Genomic DNA, 19,949 nt, shown 5'->3' with positions numbered 1-19,949 from the left:
TAGTTTGAAAATATCACACATATTTCAACATGTGTGGGAACATACTGTGAGCAGAAATTGAAACATTACAGTATATCTTTTTCAATTTTGACTCAGTCTCACCAGCGCATTTAATCAATATCCTGTGTGTTTCAGTTGGATAGGTACTGGATTTTTTTTTCTTTTTCAAATATCAGGAAAACTACCCAAAAACCATGCTGCAACAACATTGAGATTGAAAGCAATGTGAGATTATTTTTAAAGCAGAGGGGTGAAGATATGAATTGGGGTATGAATTTTCTTTAATTTGTCTCCCTCTGTACAAATGAAATTTGTAAGATCGCAACTGCTGCTGATCTATATTTACAATGTAAATAAATATTAAGAGTCTACATTGTATTGAAATGTGTACATCCTTTTTCACCCTAGTTCAGTGACAAAGCAAAGAAGCAAACACTACAAAGGTGCTAGATGAATACAGTATTGGGTAGACTGTATGGAAATTTGGAATTTACCTGTATGCACACGTGTGGTATATGAGTCAGCTCAATCTCAAACCCAAATAAATTCTTGACAAGGAAACATAACATGACTCAAACAGCTTCTAGTCATGGTAGGTAATGGATATCACTGTATTAGTTAGCAAATTTAAATTATGATACTTTACTTTTCATAGTCTTGGAGGAAAAAAAAATAATCATAATAATCCAAAAATATCAAAACAGTACAAGGCCCTTAGCAAGAAATGCATGATTGTAGCAGCCCTAATGTCACATACATTGTACTAGAAAGAGGGGGAAAATAATACGATCTTTTGATTCAATAATTTCATTAAACTTTGAAAAAACAAGAATAAGTTACAATACCAGGCACATGTATGTGTACACATGTACAGCTGTACTTTAATGTAACATTACCATTACATTGATCAACATGTAACAGGTAGGGTTTACTTCTCTCAGTAGGGCTTTTTTTTATTATGTATTTATTTATTTATTTATTTATTTATTTTTACTTTTTTTTTTTTACCACAATCAAATTTATGCTCTTGGTCTAATAGGATGGACCTCATATCTAACATTCTTTATTTCACCGACAGTAAACATGTTGCTGGCAATGGATAGCAATGGACTAAACAAAGCAAGAAGTGTTTAGCACACTTGAGAAATTGTTTTCATGCTGGTACATGTACATGTACATGTATCACGAAGCAGAATGTATGAAAAAGCCCACACTGAAAAATGCTCCATGTTTTTGTCATACAGGACATGCAGCACCCTATATGATTGTAAAGATATTTGCCATCTGACAACCATATTTCTACTTATTTTATGGACTCAAATAGAAACACATGACCCTCCATATTGCAATATTAGCTCATCATACATTGTATGAATTTGTGAACATTTCAAATAATGTGCTGGACAGAATATATTCAATGTAAAGTCCCTTACATCTCTTGGCAAAATTCCCAGTAAAGCACACCTACTGTATTTTACCAATAATTATGATTGTAAATACAACAATGCACTTTAAAAGTTACAGATTGACTTATAAATTTGTACAGAACTAGTTTACATTCCCTATCAATACACTGTGCATTCCCCCTAAAACAGACATTCATAAATAGAAGGGAAGAATTTTCATATCTAGCAAATAACAGTCCACAGAGCTATAAGTGTACAATCAGTAGGTGAAGACTGGCCCTATAGAAATGCATATATCCAAATGGATATCTCAAGTTCAATGGGAACATACCTGTACAGTGTACTGCATCAAAATTGCACAAAAATAATCTCCAACATGTAATCATAGCACTAACATAAATTTAAACTACACTGAAGGACAGGAATGGTTCATTTCTGCTTCTACACTGTACTACTGTAGATTTACATCAGTCTGTAAACACACATAGACAAGAGTGTTCTATGAGCAAAAGAATCTGCATGCTTCCAAAAAATTCTCTCAACTTGCCATGACTGGTGTACAGTGTGCATGTACATGTATGTCAGATGCATTATTGCACTAATCGATGTAGTCGAATGTCAAAGCTGAGATCGACCATCTGATGTGAATCACATTCAAGCTGGTGATTACACAGAAAAATCCATCTGTCCAAAGGAATTTTATAATTTTTTTTTTTCTAAAACTTTTTCACAGTTCTCCTCCTGAGAAGGGATTCCATGAAGCCAGACATAGAGTTGTAGTCTCCATGTAGCTCAACGGACCATATCCCGGATAATAGACACAGATACATACAGAGTAAGCAGACACTGATCTTTCGATCCCATAGGAAACATAGTCTAGTTAGAGCTTTGCAGTAGAATCACTTGTTGTAGTAACTACACGCAGCCGCTGTCGCAAAGCGACAGCGGCTGCACCTCTACTCCTTCGCAGACGTTGTTATTTTCAGCGGTGGGTATACGTTTCCTTCATGAATATCTTTATTAATCGTGGAAAACTAAAATATACGGAATCCCCGTAATCTATGATAATCATTCAATAATCGGTATGCGTATTTTTTTAAATTACGTCAAAAACCCACCGAAATCCGTCCTTAAAATCAGGTCTGTAAGCGTCCGTATTGCTTCACTCCTCATCTTCTGCGTGTTATTGAACAGCAATCACTCTCCTATACTACAACGTAGCTAGTCGGAGCGGAAGTGGATGACCTAGTCGGAGCGCAAGTGGATGAGCTAGTCGGAGCGGAAGTGACGTCAAATCATGAGAGCAGCACGCGCGGAAATACATGTACGTAGAAGACGACAAGCTTTACGTAACACAAGAAACGCACGGGCGTACGTAAAATGCTACCACGGTACCTCGGGTTGAGCGTTCGTGGTAATTCGTTGATTTTGTGAATCATCGCACAATCTACTCCGAAAAATTCAACAATAAGGTTTGGATACCAACAAAACACCAAATTCAACTCAACCATCAGCAAAATACGATATAGGTGGGTGGTATTACTGTTAAAATCAAACAAAATAAAAGACATTTTTGTGGTCTTGCCGTCAAAGGCGACGGTCGTTTACAACATTTAAACACTAGTACATGTCAGACCGCTGTTTGCACAGCGGTCTGGTCAGGCTATTGTTGTAGTAGATCTAAGTAATTTTAAATTGTTTGGTCTGGTGGAATTTGTAGTTGTACGTGTATGACTATGAGTTATTATCTTGGATATGTCATGAAACTGTGATAGTGCCCTGAATTTCTATTCATTCTCTGGTTGGTTGTACACGCAGCCGCTGTCGCGAAGCGACGCGGCTGCACCTGCATTCCTTGGCAGACGTTGTCATTTTGTAGTGTGGTTGTGCGACTCCTTCATGAGTATCTTTATTAATCATGGAAAACTAAAATACAAGGAATTATCGTAATCTATGATAATCATTCAATAATCGGTCTGCGATTTTTTGTTTCATTACGTCAAAAACTCACCGAAATTTGTGGCTGAAATCAGGTCTGTAAACGTCCTTATTGCTTCACTCCTCATCTGCGTGTTATTTGAATGGCATTCACTCTCGTATACTACAACGTACAACGTAGGTAGTCGGAGAGCTAGAGGGCGCCTCTCCGACTACCTACGTTGTGTGAGTTTTTGACGTAATTAAACAAAAAATCGCATACCGATTATTGAACGATTATCATAGATTACGATAATTCCTTGTATTTTAGTTTTCCACGATTAATAAAGATATTCATGAAGGAGTCGCACAACCACACTGAAAAATGACAACGTCTGCGAAGGAATAGAGGTGCAGCCGCTGTCTCTACAGCGGCTGCGTGTAGCTAGTTTACAATAGGAGTTGGTAGAGAGTTTCTAGATTGATGTAGAGTAATTTATAACTGTAAGTGTAATTGTATAAAAGACAAGTGTCTATCAAAAATGATAGAAACAAGAGATGGTCAAGTCATTCAACATGCCAATTCATTGAACACGACTATTTGAGGGATCTGGGTTGACTGGCGATGTGAATTAAAAGGTTTCACGATCAACTTGGCTGGGTCTGGGATCATGCGTGTTAGAAATGGTACAGTACAAGTCAATCAGTTGCAAGTACAAGCTCATTCTCATACAAATTTCCACCCTTCGCTCATATATAGTCTACATGACTTTACAATGTAATTCTTATCAACGATAACGTCAAACGGTCGTTATTGTTGCCCTGTCCCTACCCTCGCCCTCTCGTGTGTCGTGAGAGCCGCATACATCCCATTCACTGCACTGTCACATCACATTGAAGTTTGCACCGCAGCGAGCCCATGTATGTCGGCATGAATAGAATGGATGCATGCTCACACAGACTTGAATTCCTCGGTTCGAGCAAAGTGAATCTCCGAAAACTTACCATTCTGGAAACTAACGAAAAACACGAATACATGTACGTGTTGAAACTACGTCACTCCTTGGCGCATTCGGGTTTAAGTGAAGCTCATGCTCTTGTAAAGCGTAATCAGAAGCCTCTTGGGTAGGTAGGAGGGGATGGTTTCAGCTGGCATTCACGTTCTACACCTTCCGATCTTTTACGTACACTTGATGTTGACAAACGGCGGATCATGAATTTTTATAAGCCCCATAGACACAGTAATAACTAGACAAGCCGTGCACACACCGCCATTGTAGGCCTACAATAAGTAGTAGTCTATGTTCAGACAATCATGTCATTGTAGGTGCGTATGTTTGTGACGCACTATCTTGTATAGTGTTTCTGTTTTATTTCATTTTTCAACAACTCTATAGATTATTCATCATTCTCTCATTTATTTCCAATTTTTTATTAAAATGCAAAGAACGAAGGTGAGAACATAAGAAAACGTGTGATTACAATATAAAAAAGAGATACATGTATAACCACTACATTTCATAAAGAGAGTGCGGGGAAGAAAAACAAATTCTAAGAGAATTCTATGGAGGAACCATGCAGACGCCATTGACCTTTCTACAGCTAGGCTCCCACTTAATGTATACATTGTAACATATATATATACAAATAGGAGGGAGAGAAAAAAATAAAACTCTTATATCAGGAAGACGAAAGATACAGCAGACACTGAAATAAGTATTTGGTTAAATTTCAGCAGAAATTATTTTTATTCATCAATTATCTTTTATATTTACACATAAAAGAGGCAAGGGTTGGGCATAACTTTTTTTTTCTTTATATGTTTTATTGATTTCATCTATTGGCATACAAACATAAATCATTTCCAATTATGGTATACAAATAACACAAACAAGAAAAATAAGTTTGCGAAAAAAAGAAAGAGAGAAAAAGAGAAAAAAGGCAGCAAAGTAAAGGTACCAGTCGGCAAAGGTGCAGACAGCAATATAACAAGAGTATTTGAAAGTTAACAGGATAAATATATAAGATAAGTATAACAAGGTAAATATACATGTAACAAGAGTGGAATCATGATTTAAAAGGTACAATATGCATATGCACGTTACAAATCAAACTTCCATTTTTTGAAATGAGTTGGTAATTTGCCTCTCTTTTTTGCCAAATAATATTAACAAGTATGATTCAAATTTTAATTTAACAGATTTTAATAAATTTTTTGGGGTTATCAAGGATAAATTTTTGACATTTCTTTTTCTGGCAGTTAAATATTTCATTTATGTGTGCAAATTTAAAGGTGGTAATCCTAATTATGTGGCAGTAAAGTCTTTTATTAGAACTCTGAAGGGTTGGGCATAACTTCATTTCATCGGGCACAGAAATCCAAACATGTATTTCTTGGTATTTAAAGATACATGCGATATAACATTGTGAAGTTCTATATAGAGGGAAATATAAGTCATTCGTTTGTATATTAGTGCTATGTAAATTTGCATCTCTCGTATATTTGATATGTTATCAAAGATAGAGGGTAATAAGCCTTGGTAATTTATATACTTGTCAAATATAGTATGAAAGCTGGAGCTTTTTATAGGTTGAGGAGGTGTATAGGGTGAAAGTTTGTATTGCATTTATATCTTTTCTGAACTCTAGTGGATATACTATTACTAGTATACCATTCAAAAGAGAATATATCTATTAATACATATAAAAATGTAATAAAAAGATAATTTATTAATAACATGTAGATTCAAACCAGAATGTTGTCTAATTCTTGTCTAATGAAAAATGTTAAAAAAAGCTTTAACTAAAATGACCATCCTAAGGTTAGTTTTTCATGTTCTCAACGGACCCCCCCCCCCAAAAAAAAAAAAAAATGTCCAGGCATATATATAGGCCTATATATATATATATATGTATTATACAATAGACGCAATTTAGCTATGAGGTCTCAATCTATTTCCTTGTATATTTCTTATATTGTAGGCCCGGTAGGCCTAAGGTCTATAACATCAACTTAAGTAAAATAGATTCAAAATGTAATACACTTCCAGAGTGAAAATTATAACATTATGATTGCTTCATCAGTTACATTTTTTAGCATAATTAATGGACTATAATAGCAGACCTATGGCTATATAGCCATCCTCAAACCGTTATTAGGCCTAATTCATATACATTTTTTTTATGAAGCTCATAAGCACTTTAAAGGGTGTGTACGCAGTTCTGGTCGAGGTGAGGATTTAGCTTTTAACGTTTTGCGAGATATTCAAGAACCCTATGTCAAAGAGCATGCAATTCTAAGGGGTATCAAAACTTTATTTGATGAAAATCGGTTTTGAAATGGCTGGGATATCCAAAACAAGGTGAAGCAAAGAGATCATAATAAAAGGCGTGGCCTGTTGCCTTTTATTATTATCACTTTTTTGGATATCTCAGCCATTTTCATCAAATAAACATTGAATCCTTCTTAAAATTACATGCTCTTTATTTCATAAGAGGTTTCTCATCATCTCACTTAGGAATGTTCAAAACATCATCGAATCCCTACCTCAACCAGTACTGTACAGTCCCTTTAATCATATTCATCAATTGGAATTTTTTTGTTGTTGCATGGAATTCTCAATTTTAACTCGTCATAACTCTCACCATACTAACTGTACCACGGAGGTGGAAAGACTTTTCTGTACCTCCCTGATATCAGGGAGGTGGGAAGAGCCCACCTCCCTGCTGATACAGTAGTACTGTACAATGTATCCGCCAGATCGTAACTCATTGAAACTCGCAAATGCTCGGCGTCGTCGTTCGTCGGTGATACGCGAAGTTGGATATCTATTTCACGGCATTAACCTCTATGATTCAAACTAGTTTGTGATGATAAAATATTATGCAGTGAATATTTTCAGAGTATTTTCTCTTTTTAAAACTTTAAAATAAATTAATAAATCTTTTAAACTTTATGAAATTAAGATAAATTGAATTTTAGGGGTTATAACATGAAAATATAACCTACTTTTGTAACATATCTGAAATTGTGCATACCCACGTGATCGCAAGCTCTTCCGGTTCTCTTTCGTGTACAATCTACTCGAGGTTAGCATGTGCAAAATATCAGAACTGTTGAATTAATTTGTTCGTTATTCAAAATACACTCAAACTATAAGATTGAGTGTAATGTATTGTTGAATAGTCAAATCAAGGAACTGTGGGTTGTGATTGTCTATTTCCCCTGGAAAAATCATGCAAAGAAAGAGTTAAAACGTGGGTCACACTAGCGTCGTTGCTTGACAGCCTTGCTGCGGTACCCGCATGCATGCTCATCGTACTGTGATAACACGGGTAAAATTGAAGCCAATGACCAATCAACGTCCCAACAATGCATGCTTTGACTATTGAGTGCTGATATAACGTTAGAGTCTACTCTTCTCTACTGGACGTTTCTTGTAAGTTTAGTAATAAATCCATGCAATTACCTGTCAGCGCGGCCGCGGCACCAGGCCGTGCCCATGGCCATGCAACCATTATTCACACACGCTGAGTGTCTAGTGTCGTAGTGATGACGTCCCCTCGCTGATCATGCCGATGTCCCCTGGCTGGTGCCTAGGGTTAGGGTAAGGGCACCAGTATTCGGTCAGGCACCGGTATTCGGTCACTTATCACTAGTCACCAGCCAGTAAGTTCAACTGTCACAACACACGCAAATCACACTAATTCACATACTTGCACACTCATTCACAACAGGAAACTCCCTTAGCCCCCTCCAAAAATCCATCCAAAATCCCAAATTTTACCGTCAAAAGTGCAGAATCAGCGCTACTTTCCAAAAGCGCGCGCGGATAAGGCCCAGTTTTAAGAGTACGGGTCGCCGAAAAAGCGCTAAAAATCGAGAAATACGCCGTTCTCTCTCGGGATTTTTCGCTTATCGCAAGCTTGGAGTGTAATGGTATCCTCAAAAACGCAAAAGAAAAACAAAATGTCTGTACGTGCCGATACAGTGTCCCAATGTACAAGGGTTGAATGCAAGTGCCGAGGCCCCAGTATTCGGTCACCAACGGTCGCCGCAACTTCCCCGATGCAATTTTGTGCCAACAAGGTAGCGCGCGCGCGCGTTTTTCAGCTGCCTTGAACACGCATTGACTTTGAACGCGCACATCGCGTGACCGAATACTGGAGCCGATGACCGTATACTGGGGAATTTTCAAGGTGAAATATTTCGCGATTTTGTGCAATTCTGTGAGATATTTAACGAAATGAAAGTTGAGATTAAAGAAATTTGATATATTTCACATACATTGCTGTAGATATGATGTATGTATGTATTATTTTAGTTTGAAAAATATTGCAAAAAAGCTTAAGTGACCGAATACTGGGGATGTTACCCTAGGGGGCATCAAGTCACAGTGCAATGCCAATAAAATGGCAATGCCGAATGCTTTGCTTGGTATGGTAGCCCTACTACATATCGACCACCCTTATTGAAACCGACCGCGTATAATTCGCGCACTAAACACTTAGTACGCACTTCTCTGCGCGCAAAGCACATAAAAATGGATTGGCTTTGAATGTACAGTCAAACTCAGATACCTCGACGTCGGATAAGCCGAATATCACTTACCTCGGGGGCAAAATGAAAGTCCCGATTGTTCCTATGGAGTTTCCGTGTATTAAAATTCGCGTAGCTCGAAAAAGATAACTCGAAGTTCGGTTACCTCGAAGGGAAATCTAATGTCCCGATCTTAATTAACTTATTGTTTTTCCCAGCATGTTGCTCGAATCGAAATTGCAAACATCACTCAGCATCTCCGATTAGGCGCGCGTGGACAGCGAAGGCATGTCACAAATGTTTTCACACTCGATTGTAAAATATTCTGAGACCAGAACAATCGCGCGCCCAAGAAGAAATACCCGATACACAGCTGACAAGGAAAATCCCCAACACCTACCAACACACGTACATGGTATGCACATAGCACCCGTGCCAATGGATTGCTTTATGATAGCACTACGCGCTGCCCCATCATTTGCTTTTCTTTAACCACTGTGTTATGATTTTTGATGGAGACAGTAATACCGTGCGCGTAGATTTCTCAACCGTCGGGGCGCACCTGCTTACGTTGACAGTTATGCACTTGTCAATGTAATGACGCACCCCACTACCCCCGGACATGGGTGCGTCATGGTCATTTTTTGACTGACAACACGGGGTTTTTGACGGACACCACAGTCACTTTTTTGACGGACAAAACGCTGCAAGTGACGAACACCACAGTCACTTTTTTGACGGACAACACGTTGAAAGTGACGCACACCTCGGTCACTTTTTTGACGGACATCCTCGGTACATTTGACGCACCCCCGAAAATACTGAAACGATTTTTGCATACGTTTTATTCAAGCAATTTCATATTCTTTTGGTTCGTGAACATAATTTGTAAAAGTTTCGGCAAGTTTCCCTTACTTACCCTGGCCCTGTAAGCACCGTACCGTCATTCACCGTACATCACGCTGCTGCATGCTACGAAAGTACATTGTATTCCGTACATTTATAGTGTGTATTTTGTGCGTGCAATCCATACATGACACAATCCACATATCATATATGTGCAGATGCGCTGTGTGTGCGCGGCCATTGCTAGTCCGGTGGATGCATACTGCAGCGCAGGTACACACCACGCCACGGCATTCCCGCGAGTACACACACAGCCCAGTCGTCGCTGTACGTAGAGATTCGCACTGTAGCGTCGCGCGTCTCGTCGGGCTAATCCCGCGAGCAGAAAATGGCATGCGGCAGGCAGTTTCGTCTGCTGCCGCTTCTTTTACTGTCAAAAATTCGCCTTTGTCACCACAGAACATTATTTAGAAAATGTGAGGAGAAAGGGTGGCAAGCATTTTCCCCTCTTATTCCAAAACGCTTCCCGACTTTGATTTTCACTTGCCGCGGGAAAACACTCACTGTAATTTCACTCGCGGTACGTGTATACGGTACTGGTAGCGTGCAAAAATGCGTGCAGTTTTCCATTGTAAGTGACGCACCCCTCGGTTCAGAATAATGCGTGTTATTTTCCATAGCCAAGTGACGTACCATGACGCACCCCTCGGTCAAAAATGTGACCGACAATGATGGGATTTTGACGCACCCCTCGGTCAAAAATTTGACGGACAAAGCTGGTAAAATGACGAACACCTGGGTCACAAATTTGACGGACCAAACGAGGAAATGACGCACCCATGTCCGGGGGTAGTGGGGTGAGTCATTACATTGACAAGTGCATTATATCTTTGCCATTAATTACGCTCCACTGTCTAAACATCAATCTCCCTCGTAGTGCCTTTTTTTAAACTATTTTTTTTTTTTTGCCTTTCACGAAGTTTACTTCCCCGAGAACGCAAGCACTGAAACCTTTTTTTTTTTCCCCCAGCAATGCGATTATGAAAATCTGGAAGTATAGGCCGATCACAATGAAGAATAGAATACACAGGGCTCCGCACTTACAAGTTTTATCGGGCCACCAATATCATTGATTTTTATTTTCTGGTGGTCGAAAGTAAAATCTGGTAACAAAAAAAAAAAATCAGGAAAAACATTACAAAAACTAAATCGGTCCTACTAAACAGAAACAAATTAATATTAAGCATTATTGAAGTGATACAGATGCCCATGTCTAAAACAAATGAATAGAAAATTCAATCATCTTACTCTGTGTTTAAAGATTTGACAAATAGGCGTAGAGATTATTTAAAAAGTTGATGCCCATTATATTGAGGAGGTCAAAACTTACGTTTGAAATGAGAAAATGGGAGCATTTGCTGACATTTGTTAGCATCCGACATTTGTTTTAGCATTGTAAAACGCCGAAAGTTACCGTTATTCATTTTTAAATGTAAAAGCAAACAACCAACATTCATTTTAGAATCTTACGGAGCTGAATATTATCCTAATCCATTTCCAAACGTGAAAGCAAACATCCGCTATTTGTTTTAGCATCTAACTGAGCGGATTAATACCATTAATCAATTCCAAATGTTAAATTTATTCTTGCATCGTACGGAGCAGAATATTACCGTTATTCATTTCAAACATCCGACATATATTATCGAACGGAGCCGAATGTTACTGCTGTCCACTTCCGAAAGTGAAATGAATCATCTGACAATTATTTTATCATCGCATGGAGCCGAATGTTACTGTTTTTCATTTTTGAACGTCAAGGCAGACATCAGACATTTTAGACCATGAAACGTATAGCTGAATGTTACTGATATTTATTTCGAAATGTACCGTAGCAAATATCCAATATTTTTTTATCATCGTATGGGGCAGAATGTTACTGCTGTTCACTTCCAAACATGCCAAACGTAAAAGCAATCATTCGACATGATTAGCATCTTCCGGAGCTGAATGCTATTGACATTTACTTTCGAACGTAAAAGCACACATCCGGCATTTATTTTATCAGCGTACGGAGTTGAATATTATTGTTATTCACTTCAGAACATCAAAGCAAACATTCGACATTTATTTTAGCATCTTCCGGAGCTAAATGTTATTGCAATTTACTTTCGAACATAAAAGCAAACATCCAGCATTTATTTCATCATTGTCAGGAGTTGAATATTATTGTTACTCTTTTCCGAACGTCAAAGCAAACATCAAACATTAATTTTACCATTAAACGCAGCTGAATGTTACTGTTATTCATTTCGAAATTTAAAAGCAAACATCAGACAGTTATTTTAGCATCATATGGACATGATGGAGCAGAATATTACTGCTATTTTCTTCCGAACATAAAAACGATCATCTGACATCTATCTTAGCATCTTCCGGAGCCGAATGCTATTGCTATTTACTTTCGAAAGTATAAGGAAACATCCGACATTTATTTAACCATCGTACGGAGTTGAATGTTATTGTTTTTCATTTCCGAACGTCATAGCAAAAATTCGACATTTATTTCAGCGTCTTCCGGAGCCGAATGTTATCCTTATTCATTTCCGAACGCAAAATCAAATATCTAACATTAGTTTTAGCACCATACGGGGCTGAGTCTTATCGTTATTCATTTCCAAAAGTATGAGCAAACATCCGACATTTATTTTAGTATCATACCGAGTCGAATATTGCCGTCATTCATTTCCACAATTAAACGCAAACCCCCGACATTTATTTTAGCATCTTACGTAGCCGATTGTTACCGCTGTTCATTTTCAAAAGTAAAGGCAAACATCCGATTTTTTTTTATTTTATTTTTTTTTTTTCTTGGTGGCGCGATCGGGCCACCAAAATCTTTATTTCTGAAATTTTGATTTCATTTCCGATTTTCACTCAATTCATTCATATAAAAGTTGATTCAATTCAAATTGACAAGCATGTAAACAATCAGTAGGCACTATAACAGACACCATGTTGAACATCGATAAACGTCGAACATCGATAAACATCGGATAAGTCGAAGAAAATTCGACGTACGCGTACCTCGAAATTCGCGTACGTCGAACCATTTTCTTCAGTCCCGACGAATTCGAGGTATCCGAGTTTGACTGTAGATGAGGATGGTGTGGGAAAACGTGATAATTCACTGTTCATTAATGGTTTTAATCAAGGACAAAATTTCGAATGAATATTTTCACCGAATCGTAATGACAGCACAATGTAATGTCTATGGAAGTTTCTAAAAGGCTTCTAAAAAGCTTCGTACAACACGGTGTTCAATACAACTCGGTTTGCGTGCATTGTCAATGCAAAAACAGCGGTCGATCCTAAAAACGCGATTTACCGCGGGGAGCTGAAACGAGGCCACGCAAGTTCGTCAGTGATATTTTTGCACTGAAACTTCGAATCGAAAAGGGAACAACGGCATTTGATAGAGCTGGATTTTCTCAATCACGTAGGTCAAGTTTTTTACGTGAATTTCAGTGTTAAATATTCTTATCAAGCAAATAAACATTAGGCGGTCGATTAGTAGTAGGTCCAACCATACATACAGTCGTACAGACATGCGTACAGTCGTACAGACATGCGTACAGTCGTACAGACATTGCCAGACAGCACAGTAATTCCTGTACGCACACATCTGTGGTGATGATGTGAGTAGTTTGATGACAAGATTTCAAAATGTGGGAGAGTTGATCTTATCACCATTTTTTTTTTTCTTGGATCTGACTTCCGTAGTCCGTACTCTGACTCAGTCAGAGGGTGATATTTCGGCCAAAAATAACACTAGTTATTCACAAAGTCTTGAAAATTATGAATTTGGCAAAATGTGAAAATTATTCACTGTGATTTTGGGGGAAATAGACTTCAATTAATACACCCCTCTCCAAAATGTCTTTTGTCTAACATGATTTTTGTAATGGAATAATCGACATCTTTTGGCTGCATCTTGTCCTTGTATGCACCAGAATCACGTCACACTAACGATTGACCATACACATTCCTACTGAGCGGACGACAGAGAAAAAAATTGGCAAATGAGGCTCAAATTCTGTTTTTTATAGTACGGTATTAAAATGTCTAATATGATTAACATTTCGGACAGTTCATGCGATAAAATCTTTTGAAAAATTGACATCTTCCTCTAAACTGGCATTTGTACATTTTTGTGTCGCATTTTTCACAATTTTGGTCCATACAACGCTCTGTGAGGCTAGTCTAGGAAGCCTCGCGTGTATTGAATGTCATTAGTACGCAGAAATGTGCATGTCCGGAATTACCATTCTGTCCGGTAGTAGACAATAGTACCATACCTGTACACTGTATAATACGCTTGGGACGTATGGGCCAAAATCGCCAAAAAAGTGCAACACAAAAATGTAGAAATGTTAAGAAATTCACACTTCACCTTGGATTTAGAAGAAGATTTAAAGTTGTCACAAGATTTTATTATTATGTAGAACATATGTATATTGCTAATTGGTGCAAGCTGTAAATTAAAATTTAGCCTCATTTTTGTTTGCTGTTTTTCTCTCTGTGTTGTCCACTTGGTAGGAGAGTGGATTGTATAAATTTGTATCACCAGATGCTTTTTTTTTTGTGTGTATGACTCTGAATTCTGTACTGGGCAGAGGGTGAAATTTCGATGAAACTGCAGTAGTCTTCTCATCCATCAGTGACTGCGCAGAAACTTTAAAAATTCATAACTTTTGAATGGAGTATTATCAGATTTTCTTCAAACTTTCACACACGTGTTCTGATATTACTGCATTCACTCAATCCTCGTGTATATCAAGGTAAACTTATCCATTATTAAGATAATAAGTTGAGACAAGTATAGGGCCTACAATGTATGTCTTTTATTGCATGATTCTTCCCCTCCATTGGTATTCAACTGGGGAAAAAATGTCTGTACAAAATTCAAGAGAGACAAGGTGATGTAATGTGTAATGTCTTGTCATTGTGAAGGACAGTGCCTGAGGCTTTCATTTTAAGAATGTGATTTTCCTGTCATTTAATAGACACCATGGTGAAGACTAACACCACAGGGTACCGCCGCGGTACGCGGTACATGTTCTCCAGGGACTTCAAGAAGCATGGTGTCGAACCTCTGTCTACTTTCCTGAAGGTGTTCAAGCGTGGAGACTACGTTGACATCAAGGTATGACATTTCTCAAAACTTCCCGCAGAGCTCTTTTCCTTTGATATCACATTATCAGCGTTATGGGCAATATCTACCCTTCATCATTTTTTTTTCCGTTTGGTTGTTGTTGTTTTTTTAGTTAGTAACAGACCTGCACAGAAGTAGAAACTGTTAGAATCAGTATAAAAGAAGAATAAATCAACATACAATTGTAGCTGTAGATATTTCTATAGACCAGGGCCCTACTTCATAAAAGATGTTAAGATAGCAATTCTCGCGAGAATAGCAATTTCCTGTGGCACAGCAACAGCCAGTCAGGAACTAAGACTCTTGTCATGTACCCTGACACTTGCCATTCTGGGAAAAGTTATTATCGTAGCAACTCCAAATAAAATAGGGCCCAGAACATAAACAGGTATTGGTTGATGAACTCATGCAAACAAGTTGGCCCATGCCCATGTCATGTTACTCTTCTTTCTTTGCATGAGTTGAATAATTTCTTTGCATGAGTTGAATAATGTTTGTAAACTAAACTTCACAAGACTTCGTGAGAATAAGAATGCTGCCCGAAAGAGGTTGGTTTTTGTTGATGTGATGACCGAGGAATTGCCGTCTGATTGAAAATGATGGTTCAATCCAACACTGATCAACACCAAGAAACACTTGAGGCAGGTAGCCATGGGGCACGTAATAAGTCCAATTCTTTTACATTTGTACTGCAGATGCAAGGATGCACAGAAAGATTGTAAAGCTTTGAAACAAAGCAACTTGTTACCCCCTTCCTCTACACAATTACTGACACCCTTGGATTTCTTTGTTTCAGGGATGTGGAGCCTTCCAAAAGGGTATGCCCTACAAGGTGTACCATGGTCGCACTGGGCGCGTCTTCAACGTGACGCAGCATGCCGTAGGAGTGGTTGTCAACAAGCAAGTCAGGTGGGTGAATGCCTTTGCTCTACCATCCGACCCTGGTGGGTCCAACCCACCCCTTCTCTTTCTCTTTTGCCTTCCTTTCTTCATTCTCATATGCTGCCGTTAATGGTGGTGCTAGAGACATTTGGTTTGATTTGAGTAAAATGAAGATTGAGAGACGAAAACTTGTTGAAAATTTACAACAAATTATTTTAAAGTGCTCCTCTTCATATTTGTGACTCTGGTATTTGCACAGATGTTATTATCGCCGCGAAGGGAGGAGGTTATGTTTTCGTTACCGTTGGTTTGTTTGTTTGTTTGTCCGTATGCAAAATAACTCAAAAAGTAGTTAACAGATTTGGATGAAACTTGCAGGAAAGGTTTAGAATGATACAAGTAACAGATGATTAAATTTTGGTAGTGATCTGAGAATTTTTTTTGGAATTTATGAAGGATTTTTGATATTTTGGCAGGTAGGGTCAGTGAACTTGGGAGTTCAGGCTGCACGTATTTGAGGTTTGCATGCGCGCACTAAAGTGCGTGCTCTAGTTTCTGCCAAGGTGAGGCACACCACACAGCTGGAAGTTTATGACGTAACAAAAGGTTTCTATATTGGAAATCTGGTGACTTTCAGCACACGATGCTATAAGTACGTATGGGTGCAAATCACTGATCTCTATGGAAAAACAAGATCAGTGCTGGAAATCAGCTGCATGCTTGGCGGAGGTCTACGCTCTCAGAGTGCTTCTCTAGTATTTTTTTCTGTTTTATTTTAATATCTCATGTACAGAGCTGCTAATTAATATGTTTTTTGTTGGTTTTTCTTTGTCAAATACATGAAGTATGTTTTTGAATGAAAAATGATATTTTCCTGCAATTCTAATTTGTATACATTTTATGTACAGTTTTGTTTTGTTTTGTGTTGTTTTGTTTTTTGTTTTGTCTTTTTTTTTTGGGGGGGGGTGGGTGGCAGTCACATTTGATTTTTGCCTGGAGTTTGTTTATTACTGTGTACCAGTATGTTCAGATTTGCAAAGGTTGGCTGCCCTGAATAGATAAATGAATTAGAAAAAAAAAAATCAAACAGAGATAGAAGATGTAATGATTAGTGTCATTGTCACTATTTTCTGTTGCTTCCCTGCACCAACCATAGGAATCAAATCCTGCCCAAGCGCATCAACATCCGCATTGAGCACATCAAGCCCTCAAAGAGCCGTGAAGGGTTCCTGGAGAGGCGCCGTAACAACGACATCCTCAAGCAGCAGGCCAAGGAGAAGGGAGAGTACTACGAGCTGAAGAGACAGGTTGGTGGTGTTGTGTTTTAAAGAAAGAAGAGTGAGAGAAAAAAAATGGGGCCCTATGCGACAAATCGTTTGCCCCAGACAATACTGACATCAATCAAACATAAATCTTCGAGGTATCAAGCAAGAATATTAAAAATACCATAGTGATGTCTCCACGAGGGAGCTCGACGTCTCCACGAGGGAGCTCATATTGGAAGTCTCCGCGAGGGAGCTCATAAAATCTCCATGAGAGAGCTCATAATGGAAGTCTCCGCAGGGGAGCTCATACAAAGGAAGTCCACAAAGGAGCTAATGCAGATATTGTTTGAGTGATATTCAGTACCAAAAATAATAGTCCTGTCTCTGAAAAGAGCTCATAATAAAAGAAAACTATAAGATGACAACATCTAAGTTGATGAGGAAGTTGATGAATTACCTCACAGGTTGGTGTCCTCGTGAGAAAGGGCAGGACTGCGGGGTTACCAACATGAAGTGAACAATTACTAGCTCAGGCCCGTAGGATTTTGTCAGCATGTTTGAAAAAGGGAGAGTTGTTCAGTATCTCATTTACATTTTGAAGTATATTTTTCTCCATGAGAAGAAAGAAAATGTGTGTTTTCGATGTCAGTTGTTGCTAATTCATAAAGTTGAAAATGGCATGCTTAATTTGTGCATTTTCCCAATCTTGAACCAAAATCTGTTTTTGTTTTTTTGCCTTCAAATTATGTTTTTACTTTGCACTAAATTTTGGGAAGCCATGTCTTTGACTTGTAGAAGCATACATATTGTTTGATGTGTTTGTTTATTTATTTATTTATTTATTTAACGAAGAATGACGATGCAGGCACTTTCTGGCACTCACTGGGATCGACTCTATAATTAATGTAAACAAAGTTGAATAGACCTTCAGAAGATCATGTATTCCAAAAGGTGCTAAAATGGATACAGGTACACCAGGCCATCTACTTTTAGTGGGATGAGTTTTTATGAAACTGTGAGTGAAAAACCAGACCTCTCTGATCGCACTGTGAAAGGGCAGAACCAAGGGGAAAGTGAAAGGAATGGAATGGGGTGGGTGATCAGTTTTACAATACTTTCATTTCAGTTTATATTTCAGAAATAAATTTTCTATATTTTGTTTCCTTTGTATTTTCACAAATGTTTTGTATAATTTCTTACTACGTGTACTCCCATTTTTTCCCTCACAGCCCGTCCAGCCCAGGAAAGCCCACTTCGTCAGCACAAAGAAGAACGCTCCCTCGCTGATCGAACCCATCCCCTACGAATTCATCGCGTAACTTGGTTGACGCACCTGGGGTAGTAGAATAAATGTACAGAGTGGCATAAATACAAGCAAAGTGTGTATTTCCCTAGTAGTTCATTTGTATAACTGTGTTGAAGGGCGGCATAATATATGTGAAGGTTGGATGTTGTGAGCATGCTTTGTGTGTCATTGTGCAGAGAGAAAGCCTGTCGAGAACTTGTTTGAGCATGTAGTGTTTGATGAGTGCATCAAAGCAGTGTGGCATTCTGGACTCGCTGGCCTGAATTCACAAAGGTGGTTTAGATAGTGGTTTAAAGGGGAAGGCTAGTAACTGATCAGTGGGAATCAGTGGAAATGCTTGGAGATGATTGTTCCAATCATTATGGGATTCATTCAAGAGTTCATTGTATATCTATTGTTGTGTGAAAATGATTTGCTTCAGAACGGTTTCATATTCAAGTAATGTGCAGATTAATGCTCCGTCACTGACCAGGGACGCTAACCTGGAAGCATTAAACTGCACATTACTTGAATATGAAACCGTTCTGAAGCAAATCATTATCACACAACAATAGATATACAATGAACTCTTGAATGAATCCCATAATGATTGGAACAATCATCTCCAAGCATTTCCACTGATTCCCACTGATCAGTTACTAGCCTTCCCCTTTAAACTTGTACCATGGTCTAAAATAGCGTGAATTAGGTGTACCTTTAACATGCGCGTATCAATGCACATTTGTTACTGGACATCTGGGGGGCATTTCATGAAGGAACTTGTCGGATAAAATGTCCGACAAGTCAATTATATCCGACAAGTTCAGCCAATCAGACTAAAGAATTTCTCAAAACTTGTCGGATATAATTGACCTGTCAGATATTTTATCCGACAAGTTCCTTCATGAAATGCCCCCCTGTTGGTGTATGCAATCTGTCGGTCGCATTTATGCAAAAAACTTGCAAAAACCGTGGTCTAAATTTAAACCACCTTCATAAATTCGGGCTGCTGTCTGCTCTGTAGAAAGGAAGGGAGTGTGACCGATGATGTGTGTACTGTGCTCTTGTCTACTGAAGGAGACGTTGGTATGAGATGTTGGTTTATTTTACCAGATAAGTCGGTGTAGTTGGCCATTTTGGGGTCACAAAAATTGCTTTGGATCACCCTGAAGTAGTGACTGTCAGAAGCAAGCTTCCAACTTTACAACAATTAACATGTTTATCAAGCAGGCATGTGTCAAATGTCTGCAACACCACATTAATATTTTTTCTTAAAACTTCAGGGCCCCGTTGCTAGAAACTTTGCGTTTAAACGCAACTTGCAACTGATTGTCACTGACCATTCTGATTGGCTCAGGGTCTGCCCTATTAAGAAGACATGCATGCAACAATGATTTTGATTGGCCAGTGACAATCAGTTGCAAGTTGCGTTTAAACGCAAAGTTTCTAGCAACGGGGCCCTGGTCCGTTTGTGCATCTCCAATATCCACACAGTGCCATTCCACACCATCTTCTAGGAAAGTTGCGTTTGACGAATCACATAAAAAAAACAGACAAACGGATTAATACAGGGTGTTGTTTTTTTTTTCATCAA

At 38.5% G+C, this 19,949-nt stretch overlaps 2 protein-coding genes across 3 annotated transcripts in view; one reads left to right on the top strand and one right to left on the bottom strand.

Moving 5' to 3' along the window:
• The window catches only part of LOC140235522 (ubiquitin carboxyl-terminal hydrolase 12-like), a 32,173-nt gene extending 27,692 nt beyond the window's left edge, over window positions 1-4,481 (bottom strand). The window contains exon 1 of the mRNA XM_072315544.1: window positions 4,329-4,481. Coding sequence (XP_072171645.1) covers window positions 4,329-4,361 — 33 coding nt within the window. The 5' untranslated portion in view covers window positions 4,362-4,481. The remainder of the gene's footprint in view (window positions 1-4,328) is intronic.
• A 2,901-nt stretch (window positions 4,482-7,382) lies between these two features.
• Window positions 7,383-18,456, top strand: LOC140234831 (large ribosomal subunit protein eL21-like). 2 transcript variants are annotated; one of them, XM_072314872.1, is made up of 5 exons: window positions 7,383-7,412; window positions 14,775-14,914; window positions 15,720-15,832; window positions 16,962-17,112; window positions 18,300-18,456. In XM_072314872.1, the coding sequence occupies exons 2-5, from the start codon at window positions 14,780-14,782 to the stop codon at window positions 18,387-18,389; spliced, it is 489 nt and encodes a 162-aa protein (XP_072170973.1). In that variant the 5' UTR covers window positions 7,383-7,412; window positions 14,775-14,779; the 3' UTR covers window positions 18,390-18,456. The 2 variants fall into 2 exon arrangements, with proteins under 2 accessions (XP_072170973.1, XP_072170971.1); XM_072314870.1 differs by lacking the exon at window positions 7,383-7,412 and adding an exon at window positions 7,619-7,762.
• The last annotated feature ends 1,493 nt before the right edge of the window (window positions 18,457-19,949 follow it).

Source organism: Diadema setosum, chromosome 11 (genome assembly GCF_964275005.1).
Source record: "Diadema setosum chromosome 11, eeDiaSeto1, whole genome shotgun sequence".
Lineage (NCBI taxonomy): Eukaryota > Metazoa > Echinodermata > Echinoidea > Diadematoida > Diadematidae > Diadema > Diadema setosum.
This window is presented reverse-complemented; position numbering and strand designations above follow the sequence as displayed.

What these genes read in the sequence shown, in the direction of transcription:
- LOC140234831 (XM_072314872.1), top strand. Translation starts at nt 14,780, where the DNA reads ATGGTGAAGACTAACACCACAGGGTACCGCCGCGGTACGCGGTACATG. An exon ending in GAGACTACGTTGACATCAAG is followed by an intron (nt 14,915 to 15,719) that starts GTATGACATTTC and finishes TCTTTGTTTCAG; the next exon opens with GGATGTGGAGCCTTCCAAAA. An exon ending in GTTGTCAACAAGCAAGTCAG is followed by an intron (nt 15,833 to 16,961) that starts GTGGGTGAATGC and finishes CACCAACCATAG; the next exon opens with GAATCAAATCCTGCCCAAGC.